This window comes from Rhea americana, unplaced genomic scaffold, assembly GCF_003343005.1.
Source record: "Rhea americana isolate MKP2758 unplaced genomic scaffold, rheAme1 scaffold_338, whole genome shotgun sequence".
Taxonomy (NCBI): Eukaryota; Metazoa; Chordata; class Aves; order Rheiformes; family Rheidae; genus Rhea; species Rhea americana.
In genome coordinates, this window is record NW_028186466.1 from 270,953 (window position 1) to 285,133 (window position 14,181).

General features: G+C 35.1%; 1 protein-coding gene across 1 annotated transcript in view; it reads right to left on the minus strand.

Moving 5' to 3' along the window:
- The window catches only part of ANO2 (anoctamin 2), a 181,839-nt gene that overhangs the window by 80,221 nt on the left and 87,437 nt on the right, over nt 1–14,181 (minus strand). Inside the window, 1 exon segment of the mRNA XM_085311278.1 lies at nt 14,047–14,130. Coding sequence (XP_085167404.1) covers nt 14,047–14,130 — 84 coding nt within the window.

Genomic DNA, 14,181 nt, shown 5'->3' on the forward strand with positions numbered 1-14,181 from the left:
GTAGCAGTTTTATTCCCTCAGCTGCTACTTAAAAAAGTGTGCTTTTGAGCAGTTTAGTAAATATTGCTGTTGGCCTTCTCTTCAACTGCCAAATTGGTAGCAATGAAGTTCTTTATAATTTTCATAAAGAAAAGGCTCAAAAGCCTTTGATTACTTTGATTGTATCATCACATTCTTTACTTTTCTGCCCTTAGTTTCTAGCCTTGCTTCTACTCTGCACTTTAATTGCTCAAGCTCGCAACATTCCAGCTCCCATGCAAGCCCATTTAGTACAAATCTATGAAAATACACATTTATTTTAAAAAAAATCCAAATGTATTTTTTTAAATGCAGCTTAAATGTCCGCTAGATTATTTATTCAATTCTACCTTTTCTGAAAATCAGCCAAAAATGGCAATTGTCTGCTTTCTTTCTTCTGCCACGTGTTAAAAATCCAGTCAGCTTTGTGCTTGACCTCATTTTCCTGATTCAGTTTTGCTTCTCAATCTCCTCTAGATTTTCTATTTCATAAGGAGAATCTGAACAGTGAAAATGATCTTAAAAGTCTGTGACACTCCCTGGCATGGCACAAGAGTGTTATTTGAAACGGGCCTAAAGTTTCATCAGCAGAAATCCTGCCAGTCAATTATACTAAATTAAAGCCGTTAAAAGCTTGTTTTTATTTATAAAAGCATCTTCTAAATCCTGAGGAACAGAGTGGGGGAAATAAGGAAAATCTGGCCATGCCATGCTTGGTAAATAACTAAACAAGCCTGGGCTAGGAAAAATTAAGGAACAAGTACTTTCGTTATATCATACCCACTGGGAAACATTATTTCACAAGAGTATGGTTTATCTGCTTTGCTAAAGCTTTAGATCTTGAGACATTTTTGCAATGACCAGATCATCTGTAAAGCTCCCCACAACCTTTTGTTCTCTATATTAGCTTTCTTCAAGAAAGCTACTCCAAACCCTATCTCATTTTTAAGACCCTTTAAACATACAGAGGGTAGGAAATATGTTTTGAAATTCATACAAAATCAACGTGGCACCTTTTCTACTATGTAGCCTGATACTTTTAATCCTATTACACTTGGATGAATCAACAGGTATTCTCTTGGACATGCGGAAAGAAAGCATAGAAAGAAAAAGAARCTGTGTGGTACACTCAGAATGATTCAGCTGCTGCATTGTATAGCAAAAATAGATGAAGAAAAAAGAACCATTAGGATCAGGAAGGGCAAAAATATAAACAAAAAAAAAGCCCTTTGGTACTACCTGAAATGCAAACAACTGAACAAAAAAACGCCACTGAAATAAATTAGACGAGACTAGACTGGCATGAMCCTGAGTTCTAATTTCATCTCACCAGTGGTCTTATAATGTTTTTTTAAAAATAAAAAGATCATCTCCTCTCCCCCTGTACAGCTAATGATATGCAATGGTCGTCTTACAGCATGACAGGAAAAAGAGTAGAAAGATTTACAGAGTGTGCAGAACTCTCTCTCTTCAGGTACCAGTAGAGATAATCACTTCTCTCCCCTTGGACTGGGTAAGCAGTTACCCTGCTTACTCACAGCACACAAGGAATCCCTCAATGCTCTACTTTTGCTTCATAAAAAAAAAGATGAGAAGGTATGGTTGAAAAGCTTCAAATGAAGGACAGCAGAGAAGAATGAGGCACAAAACACCAGTAACAGTGGCTGGAAGGCACTATAGTGGCATCTCCAAATTAATTATTTTAAATTCATATTTTCCTTCTTTTTTTAATAAAAACTTTAATAAATATTTTCCAGTCAGTTCCAGTGAAAAATACTGCTTTATAACCTACAAAATCTGTAATATTACCCTTGTGGCATCATACTACATTGTTTACAGAAGTACACTACATTTCCCTTCTGTAGGGAATTAATTATGTTATTAACGAAAAACATCAGATTAGATGGCACAATTTATTAATCTGACTTTAGTAAACTTATGTTAAATTTTGTTCCATTTCTCAAGTGTTCCTTCTGAAGCTCAAATTATGTTTTCTTTCAAAATTTGCCTACTGTGGTCAAACCAGCTTATCTAATCTGTATCATTTTTTTCCTCAATTGCACAGAATCACAGAATAGAGCAGCTGATGTTGGAAGGGACCTTCTGAAGACTGTGTGGTCTAATCCCTCTGCTCAAAGCAGGATAGGCTAGAATAAGTTGCCCAGGACTGTTCAACAGCGTTTTGAATATATCCAAGAAAAGAGACTCCACAACCTCTCTAGGCAACCTCTTCCCCTGTTTGACCACACTCACAGTGAAAAAGTGTTTTCTCATGGTCAGTGGAATCTCCTGTATTTCAGTTTGTGTCCATTGTCTCTTTTCTCTCACTGGGTACCACTGACAAGAGTCTGTATTTGCCTTCTTTAATCTCCACCMTCTGGTACTTATACATATTGACAAGACCCCCTTAARCCTTCTCTTCTTTAGGCTAAACAATCCCAGTTCTCTCAGCCCTTCCTGTATGAGAGATGATGCTCCAGTCAGCTAATCCAGCTGCACTCGTCATGCTGCATATGTCAATGTYTTGTTCTGGGAAGCCCTCCTGATGGATCTCACCAGTGCTGGAGTAGAGGGGCAGGATCACCTCCCTCTATCTGCTGGCAACACTCTTCCTAATGCAGCCCAAGATACTGTTGGCCTTCTTTGCCGTGAAGGCACACTGCTGGCCCATGTTCAACTTCTTTTTCACCAGGACCTCCAGGTCCTTTTCTTTAAAGTTACTTTCCAGTTAATCAGCCCCCAGCATGTTCTGGGGCAAATGAAAATATAGATTAAACAGCTGGTATCCTCCGGTTTATGTATTTAACCTTTCCTARGTTCATTAAAATTCCTCACTACTAAATCTGTCATTTAGTGTGATAACACTACTAAATCTGTAATTTAGTAGTCCACTTCTTTCACTATTTTGAGATGTAGATTATAAAGCCTCCAAATTTGAGAACGTTGAGTTCTTAGACTTTACTCTCTGTAGTTTCTTACTGCCTTTTTCCAACTAGTTTTCCTGCCTTTGTCTCTCATATTAAAATCATAATCAGATTTGACATAATTGACATTCATTGACAATTAGAATTCACTTTCATGACATATTTTGGCAGTTATTTTCTATTATTTTAAATGAGTAAGTTTAATGATCTTTCTTTTAATTATTTTAACTTTACTTTTAAGACCTAATTCAAAACAGATTGTGACAACTTTTGTTTTAATTTCATGCTTTTTATCTCAACTTTGTAGCTGAAAAAGTACCTTCTTAATCTTTGTGAGCTGTCTCCTAAGTTCTAATATCTTTTTTTGAGGTGATTATGCCTAGTAATGACCAGAGACCTTTTCTAGCAGTTTTTTCATGCATGCTTTGGATGCAAACTCATAATAATTTTTAAAATTTTGAAATGCTAAGCTTCTTCCATGTTCAAGTTCTTGGCATACTTCACTAACTGATTCCTTTCATTTCTCAAAGATTATCTTATTGCAATAAAATACATTATTTATAGACTCGTTTTTTGTTTATCAGATAGGGCATATTTACTATCACTCTTATTTCCAAGACAGCAAACTATTTCAAGAGGTATATCTGAAACTGGTTTTTATCTACAGTTTTGCAGTTTTGTTATTTTATGCATTATGACTCAGTAGCTTGCAAGGCTACTTCCCTAAACACAGACTTTGCTTTGTATATACCATTAAGTTTATAGTAAATCCAGTGAAAAGAAAATAAAACCACTAATTTTCTTATGGTCAAAAGTTTATAGAAAGAAGAGTTCTTTGAAACACCTTTAAGGATTTGCTTTATCTGAATATTAAGATTTTTTTTTCCCTTATGTCTGGATTTGATAACATTTTCCCTTTAAGTAAAGCCAAGGAAATCATATGAATTTCCTTGCTATTAAGTGTCATTTTTTTCATGAGACAAAGTCTTTTTCCATGAGAAAATTATTATTTGCATTGTACTTTAAAGCCATCCTTCAGACAAGCATAAGTAAGCTTAATAGCTATATTAAATAATAATCTACAATAAATAAAAGCACAGTTTTTCTATATTAGTAATTATAGGGAATGATTGATAAAACAATATACAACAAATTCATTGTCTCAAAAGTTCTGATAAAATCTCCTTGGTGATCCACTGAGGACAATAAGCAAAGAAACACAAAATAATTATGCTTCATAACAAACTTGACCCTTATACAATACGTTTGGAAACCTTTCAAGTCTAATATTTCACCACTGTGCTGCAATATGAATCGCAGAGACTGTATTAAATCTGTTCTCAGTGTTAGATCACTGGCTTCACTAGAGATGCACCTGAAATCGGTGGTAGGTTGGACAATCAGTAATTGTTCCCAGACCAAAAGTTCTCTTGCTTGTCTTCTCTTCTTGCTCCACCAGCATGTCCACTCTACCTTGCTATGTTGTTTGCCCTTACTAAGAAACATTTGTCATTTGTAACTCCTCCTGAAATATTTATGTACCACAAAGTAAATAAGCTCAGCACTTCCCACCTCTTCTCACTGGCCAAAGAGACAGATAGAAAGTATAGGTAGRATCGGGAAAATATAAGAGGTGCAAACTGGTGATGGAGAAATCTGCAGGTGGAGTGGAAGACAAAAATCTGGAGAGAGAGATTAGATTAGAAGGATGGAGCCAAAATTCTATGAAAAAAACAGTTTGCAAATCAGCTGACTAAAGGATTTTTCTTGTACTGCATCCACAAAAAGACAGAACTGGAGTTCTATTTCAGATACAGCATTTATGAAGATAAAACCCTTTGAGAACTTAAATAATTTCAAACATTACTGTACATTACTTTTAAGATCTATTTGCAGTATAGCAGACCACTGTCAACACTTTGAAAACTGTATTTGTTTTTCCAATAAAGAAAGTCTAACCTATCTTCCAGCCAATTAATTTCTATAAGAAAATCAAGCAGAGAATGTGAAAATCTGATCTGAAGGAAGCAAAACAGAGTGCATTGCTTGATTCACCAAGCTGCTTTCTTTAAGCTACTGGAAATTATTTTGCAAGGGGGAGATGGTAACTAATCTCTATGGGTTAGAAAAGATTCTAGACTAGCATTGAGCACACAATCCCATTTTAAACCCAATTGGATGATCTTCACTGTTATAAAAGGGCTTTTTGCTTGTTTGCTTTGATTTGGTTTGGGTTAGTTTCCTTTTTTCACACAGACTGACATGCAAATAAGGCAGGAATTTTAACCATGAGACCCATTTTAATCATAAATTTTGAGCGAAAGTTGGCAACTGGGCCACAGGCAGTAGTAAACTTTAAAACTGTTCTTGCAGTCTGGCATCAGACAGATGTAAACGTTCCCTGCCATCCTCCTTTGGTCGTCTGGTTTTATTTTATGGAACATTAAGAATAGAAGAAAACCATAGAGATGGTGCGGTTTTAACACTTATATGTACCTACAAAGGATGAGCTGAAGGCACATATGTACCACTTCAGCATCTTTTGGTGGCTTCCCTAACAGAAGAATGGGAGATGCACTGGAGGCCTCTTTTTAAAGAGGTAGTAGTACGTTTTTATTTAAGTCATTAACCATGCATAATGAAGCAGTGGACCTGGCATTGTGTGTTAATAATCAAAAGTCTGCTCATTAAATTCAGTCATATGGTTCCCAGGTGACTTCAAAAAGAGAAAAAGATGACTTGAATAACTTGAATAAGTATTCAAGTTTGTCTGTTGTATGAAATACCATGTTATGAAGGAGTTTTCAAACAAAATGCCATCTTATCCCTAAGTAAAGTGAATAGAAATATCAGTAGATCAACAGAATAGTATTTTTCAGTTAAGTAAATATGGTAATAGCCACACAAATTAAGCAGTTCAAACTAACTTATTTAGCTCTTGAAACTTGGAGTATGTGGAATTTCAGTCTTCCTGGGATGGATACCCAAAGCAATTTTATGTAAATGAAGTTTATTTCTTTAAAAATGCAAACAGTATTGTAGTATGCATCAAATAAAAAATTCTTGGCAACTAGTTTAACTGACTGCTGTTTTCACAGCCAATTTATGTAAATTTTGTCCCAAATCTGGGCTTCTGTTTTGACCTTGGAGGTTAATAGCATGAAATTTACCTTATAAATATGCTCAACAGAAGGTGAAATATACACTCCAAGACACAAGAGTATGCCACCAGCACACAGCAAAGAGAGAATACTCTAATTTTTCTTATGTTCAAGTATCTGTATTAAATTAAAAGCCAGCAGACTTCTGAAGATATATTTTTCAACCTGAGACTTTGCTATAACCCTCTAACCTGTAATTACAGTCTCTGGCTGGGGACAATATGATAGTAAGTTGTCTGTGCTAACTGTAGACCTAAGGGCTAATACTTTGTTACTCACTCAGGCCGAACTCCCATTAATTTTTAGAGACCGACAAACAGAACCAGTAGACATAAACCTTTCTGTTCAGTTTAATAGGAAAGATACCTGCATCTTCTTTAATRTTGTCAGTAAGAAGCTTAGGCCTCAATTCAGGAGAGCATTTAATTGTAGTCCTGTTTGGGACACTGAGGCATGTGCTTAACTTTAATTATATCATTTAGTCCTAGTTACATGTTTAAACACATGCTGTGATACTGCCTACAAAGAATGTCTCTTTGAGCCAGAATCTTAATGAGTAACACAAATAGGAAGACCAATAAGCAGCAGCCCTGCCTACTCTTGTTTCTAGATTTAAAATTCTCTTCTGGAAGAAAAACTAATTTTAATTTTGGCAGAAATCCCATGAGGATTAGATACCTTTTTCTTAAAAACCTGGCTCTGGTTCAAATTGTCCAGCCTCTCACAGGTGAATAAAAAAGCAGGATTCCTAGTTAAACACTCTTATGATATCTAGATGAAGCAAAATGATTTTTTCTTTTTTTAAGAAAAGATGAGCAATGACTTCTTTTACCTACAAATTTCAGGGGGGAAGAGAAAGCAAAAGGGGAAGGAAATACTGCAGGAGCAGGCTGATGTCATTGCAAGGCTGATCTCTATCATCCCTGGAAAGTCATTGAAATCGGGGATGGTTCTTGACAATGACATTTAGGCAAATATTGCGCGCATCCTCAAGAAAGGTCAAAAAAGATGATCAAGGGAACTACTGTCATCAGGTCAGCCTTAGTTTGGTCTCTAGGAAAATCATGGAGTATATGATCTTGAAACACATTTTTGATACCATGAAGGAGAAGAAATAGGTGATTGGAAAGAGTCATCGTGGATGTATCAAAGGTAAATTATGCCTGACCAATCTGATTGCTTTCTGTGAGAAAATTACTAGACTTGTGGCAAAAGGAGAGCAGTCAATGATGTCACTTTAGCAAAATTTTTAGAGGAAGGGATAGCAAGTGGGACATTTTTAGCTCCATTTTTTACAACACTGTATAGAAAATAGTCAAATTCCAGAACTATAGGGAAGACTTTTGAATATAATCATACAAATTCCCCACATATTTAAAAGAGAACGTGCTGAAAGTGTGAACTGTCTGCTGAAGACACAAATTCTACTTGTAAATACTGTAGTATAACCAAAATCAAAAATAAGAGTTAATCGAAATCATAACATTTATCTTTTGTATGTGGTTTGATCCAATTATCCAATCAAATATCAGTATAATAAAGTGAATGACAGTGTTTTCTAAGATTATCATCACTAAAGTCCTCATATGATTGCTCATCTTCAACCTTTCTGCATTTGTTAATTTCAAAAGGTAATGGTGCAAGGAATAAGTTGAAAAGGATAAAAAGAACATTTATTATATAGTCCTTTTACAATCTCTTACGCTTGGAAAAGAAAGTTATTTGTAAGAGTAAAGCAATGAAAGAGAAATACTGGAAAAGCATAAGCCATTGTAAGAAATATTGATTCAAAACTGATATTTTATCAATATTTAAAAATTATTTTAAAAAATATTTTGTCAATAAATAAATGCTGATAAATACTTTTCTCAGAATTAGTGGTTAAGGAATTCTGCATTTATTTGCTTTTCTTTTACAGTTCTGATTTTTCAAATTAGTACTTCTAAGCAATTCTCTTGGTTTGCTCTATAGAGTTACACTTCAGGTAAAAAAAGAGATTAATATAATTTCTTTCTTTAGTTAGTCTTAACAAGGACTTGCTTAATAAAGGGGTGGGCCTCCAACATCTGAAACTCTTCTTAGGCCCTGGTGGAAGATTCACTTGTGAAAAATGGATAAAGAATATTTTTTTACAATGCTGACAAATTTTAAAACATGTAGAGAACTATCATCAGTAGTATACAGTTGTACTTTTTATTTAGCTGTATCATGCGTATGTTAGAGATTTTCATTTTCAAAGCAGTTTATTTCAGTTCATCTGTTAATTGAAACAAAATGGTTTTGAAAGGAAGATTTATTTCTTTTGTTTCAATTAATAGCAGAATTAACAATTTAAATAATTTGTTCTGCCACTTTCATATTTGAAATGAATTAAAAGTAAGAGAGAATGCCAGACTTTATTATTCCTAGTGTTTGCTCCTAGTAAGAACATAAGCCAAGATACAAGTCCTTTTTTCTATAAGGAAATTTTTCCTTGAGAAATATGTGGAATGAGCTACTCCGTTTCTTGCCAGATAGGAAAGATAAGAAAATATATGATGTTGCATCATGTTTGCCAGATCAGCTGGACACTTAATGAAAAGGAGTTAGGGTCTGATCCATCACTCCCAGAAATTGTTAAAAGTCTTTCTTTCCAATAGTTGCCGTGAGAGCTGGGTCTAACCCCATCTGCATGTTTTCAGGCACAAGACCAACTTTCATTTCCTGACCTTGGTGTATTTCCATTCTGAATATCAGTACTGCACAGAGAGAAGAACAGCTTATCATAAGATTACAAATATCCAACACCTTTTTTATTTAATGTTCTGCAGATAAGATAACTTCACACTAGCAGTTAAATATTTCTACCCACACCTTCAATGTTGTAATTTATTAAAAAAAGGAGAACAAAAAAAAAAAAGAATGTTTTATTAAAACAACTACATGCCTCTTGTTCATGAATGTATTGTCAAACACATGCATTCACACATGCACGCATGAACATTCGTCTCTGTTGTAAGGACAAGGAAACTTTTTAAAGTACACAAATTTAGAAATATGTAGCTCTAAATTGTAAGCCATTTACATGTCCACAACAAATCAAATATTCCTGTAGATTATAAACCAGATCACTTACAGACTTCCAAAACATGTCCATTAGAACTCGTCATTTTTTCTTAAATGAATGTCATAATTTTTAAGAACATATGCATTTGTTACCTAACCTGATGCATTTCAAGTAAATGTTTCAACTCCTTTTGCTTTAAATGAATTCCCTTTTGAAAGAATAGAACCTTAGGGTATTATCATAATCGTAACTTCACAGCAATCCTTTATAAAGTGCTCTGAGCTCTCACAGTTTCTTTTCCATTTTTTATAACAACCAATAAAATATTTATTAAAGCAGCCTGAACCATGCAAAGTGGTGTAGACAGAAATTCTGTTCTTTATTCATTACAGTAGTTTAAATACCCTAACTGGTATTTGTACGAAARCTGTACACTATAGCACAAACACCACTGAGCAAGCAATACATTAGATCTGTAATACCTTTCATTGCAAATCCTAATCAAGCTGACCTGGAATTTATTGCCTGGCCAGACTGACTCATATGTTTACTGGCCCTGACAGGTGCTGGGCATCTTCCACACTCATTATATTCATTATAGCTAATGATTTCAACAGCAGCCAGTGAAAACTGTATGTTGAGGAAGGTTTTTTTTCTTAACAGRTATTCCCAAGTTATCATTCAAGAGGGTATGCAACAGTGTTGATTTTTCTTCTGCAGTCACAGTACCAGCACAGAAACTAAAACCCTACTTCTTAATTAAAAAAAAANAAAGAAAGAAAGAAAAGAAAGAAAAAGAAAAAAAGAAAGAAAAAGCTTCACAAGGACTCCTTGTTGTTAGGCAAGAAAGAATTGCACTGTACACAGAACTTTCCACATAAAAGCTCAGCTTCTTGCCATAAAACTACAGCCACATCCTCACTGGAGCAGAGGAATTAACCTACTGGAAACAAGCCAGTAATTTCATAGAGATGTATGCCTTTAAGTAAGCTCTAAATGAATATTCTCACAACAGCGTTGCCTTTGGCATCATTTCTATCCCAACAAGCCACAGCTGCTGAGCTGGAGACTTCTAACTGCATGTTAGATAAGCAAAGGAGAAATTTTAACCACTGGTGCCAGAACCTGTCKTTTGATAACAGCACAGCAAACTACAGTTGTTGACCAGAGACACCCAAAAGATATACTTCAAAATCACCCTAGTTAGCCAAAAATGCTCAGGCTAGAACTTCACAGAGAGTTATGTCATGACATCAGACTGTCAACCGAGTTGTAATGAGACCAAGACTTCAAAGGCATCTCTGTATTCATACAAAACCAAGAAATTAAGAGGACTGAATCTTTAACTACAGAGATACCTCTACTGTCATGCAAGTCAAGACGCTGGAAGATCTAGCTATTACTATGAAAAAGTCCTGTACTTTGACGTCCACTCAACAAGATAGAAGTACTGAGCAAGAGACCTCATAGAAACTTGCACTTTAATAGTAAGCTACAGTGCAAAAACAGCTGAGTTAACAACCTTACAATGTATATTACACAGAAACATCTGAGGAGGAAAAAGAAAAGCTTAAAACTTCTAAAAATTAGGCAGACTATCGCAGCCTCATCACTTGCTAATGTCTAATTTTTCAGAAACTTCTAAAGCTAAATGTAAAAAGTACTGCATGTTCTATTAAAGAATGAGGCTTTTCCCTTTTCAGCAGGTTTCATGCAAGCATTTATTGCTTTTGTAATATCACTGAGGTAGAAACTGCTGAACACTACAAGTTCCAAATCCAGACTTACTTTCTATTCGCTGGAGAGATAAAAGAATGCCTTTTTTGAGGAAAATTGAAAATGTGATTGCAGTAGAATGAATAAACAAAAAATTGACTGACTTAGAAGTACTCAAAAACTTGGAATACAACTCAGTAATTTTGGGAGAAATAGTGATCAGTAAGTTACAGAATAAATGTATTTATTAGAGATTTACATTAATCAGCCCAGTGAAATATTCTGCCCTATGAATATCTGTTTGCTTCCTACAGGTAACTGTCTTGATGGCAAATGACAACATGATTTATTTTTTAATAGCATTTAAAAAATAGTTTGAGATTTATCTGGGAAACATTTTCAAAAAATACTTAAATGATTCAAGAAATTAAATCTCTTTTTCCAAAGTGACTTAGGAATTAAACACTGTTACCAAGGGGGTTGCTGTTTGAAGTGCATGCATAAATTTCCAAAGTAGGACTTTATCTCCTATAAGAGCATTACAGAAAGTAGTATGCATGAAGATGTCTCAAAAGCTTGAACCAAATTGCTGGGACTAGCAGATGCAGAAAAATGTGCGAGTAGAGAACTCTACTTATTAACGTACTTCTCATTCAATAGCACACATGAGACTATCTGGCATGCTAGGATAAGGCAGCAGTACTATTCCTGGCACCAAAGCACTGTGTGTGGTAAAATATAAGCTAGGCCATGTTGCTGGCATAAAAATACTACCTCTCAGAATCATAATTTAATAAACCCAGTGGCCTAACAGATAAGACATCAACCTCCAGAGCTGGGGATTTTGGGTTCAAGTCCCATTTGGGTCATACAGCAACACATTTATCTGAGTGTTATGGCTTGGTTGGTTAGAGCATGGTGCTAACAATGCCAAGGTCCCAGGTTTGATCTCCACATGGGCCACTCATTTGGGGGCTGGACTAGATGACCTCCAGAGGTCCCTTCCAACCTTACTGATTCTACGATTCTAATTTAGAGCCCTTCAAACAGAAACAATATGATTGATTCTCCTGAGATTCTGAAATTATAAGCTGTTGGAGAATTAGAACATCTGAAAATACACACCAGTTGGGTGGCTGTCAGAATAAAAGTAACAGAAGCTGCATGCTAAGGAGACACCTGTGTATGTCCTACTATATGTAGCAGAAGAGCTGTTTTGTTAAGGCCCGAGAAAGAAAGTCCTCAGTTAAACAGAAGTTACATCTGGTCCTATTTGTATCCATTTTATGAACCTTGGAAAATACTGGAAGTTACTTGACTAGATCTTGTATGTACTTACACCCAGCTGACACACAMCTTGGAAGGGATGAAACACTGAGCTTAGAAATTCTCAGATATATGTGATGGTGATAATCTGAAAAGGTTATAATACATGCAGCTAGAGAGTCTGTAATACCTGAAAAAGTATTACAGACTCTCTTGTCGYGTGGAACATGGAAGGATTCATTTCATTCATCTTGCAAGATCAAATCTATACTGAATGACAACAGAAACAAGCAGAGAAACCGTGATGCTCTCAAAATAATCTGAGGGTGACCAAAAACAAAATAAAACAAAACAAAATTAAAAAAAGAAAAACCAAAAAAAACAGAATTTAGCTGGATGGCAGCCAGTAGCATAGTAGCACTAAAGAATCTTTTCTTTCTCAGTGCTATTTTTCGATTGACTTTGGTGCAAAAAGTAAAATAATATGCATTAAATGAAAAAAAGATATTTCCCAACTTGATATTTGAAATGTGAAATGAATTCTTCTCTTTCACATAGTGCCACTTCTTTACATTGTTCCTCAGTTTCTCCCTACACTCATAGCATTTTCCATTGCTATCTTTTACTAAAACTTAATTTTTAATCTGTAACATTGTGAGTTCTCTGTGTCCAGCTTAAGCAAGATAATCACCTCACTACAAAGTCTAATGTTTTGTAGTAGGAATCGCTGACATGTTTCCAAATTTCACTAATTTTAAATAGAAAGAGATGAATAGCAACATCTCCTTTATTTGTTTTATAGTCCTTGATCCTCCACTTGGCATGTGTAGGAAACTGCTCCATGCCTAAGGAAAGACCTCTCCATACCACTGTGTCAAAGTCATTATTCACCCCGGGGCAGATCTGAAGCCCATTATAAAACTAAGAATGTTTTCATTCTCTTCAGTGAATGTTTGATCAGGCCTGTCCAGTCCTATTGAAATGACTGAATCACTGGCAACATTTCAGAATCTTGGTATTGATCAACAGGAGAAGGGGAGAATTAAGTCCTTCCATACACTGTAAGATCAAATTTGTTAGGTTGAGCCTGAAATCTGGACTATTCTCCAGTTCATATATTGACTTTCCTCAATGTCTCAACAAAACAAATTGTCTCCTTCTGCCTAGAAACTGGACATGCTTTTGGAATTGGTTGGCTTTGCAACCACAGGTGACATACAGGCAATAAGCAATGGTTAGCCATGCCTAAAGGACAGAATTTACATGGACTTATGAGTTCTTAGGAAATAGACATCAATCAACATTTTACAAGAGAGGATAGGGAAAAAATTCTTATGTTTAGATTTCAAATAGCTAGAGAAAGCCTAAGCACAACTCAAGCTAAAAATTATACATTAATTTATTTTTTCCATTTATAATAGAAATGCTATCACACCTGCACAATTGTACAGCTGCAAAGTGACTAGAGGTGCCAGTCAGCCAATGTTATTTATGCAAATGAAATCACTATAATAAAAGTTGTTTCCTTTATTGTCCACAAAGCACTGAAATTCTAGATCACCACTATATACATATATATATATATAAAATATTATATGTATAATTCCTGTGATGATAATCTTTCCTTAATTAATCATTCATCACTCTATGGATTAGATCCCAAAGCACCTGTCTACCATATTTCTGTGTAAAATGCTTTACTTTGGGAGTGTTAGCAAATACCTCAAAGTCTTTCAATAGCCCATAATGCTGCATAATACTAGTCCTCTAGAAAGTAACGTACAAGACTGCTCAAGAAGTAAACGGCACAAAAAAGTGTATTTTGCAAACCTTATATCAGAGACGGACAAAAAGATAATCATAACATAACAAAACATAAACCAAATCTCAGGGAAAATTGGAAGTCACATCTTACTTCATTTCCATTTTCTCTTGTTGTGTTTTTAATTTTGAGCTTTTTCTGTAGCAGTTTGGTTTCATACTCAGGTCTAGGATGCTCCTGAAAAGGGAAAAATAAGAAAGGTTCTATTATGATTAAGAAAAAGTAAAA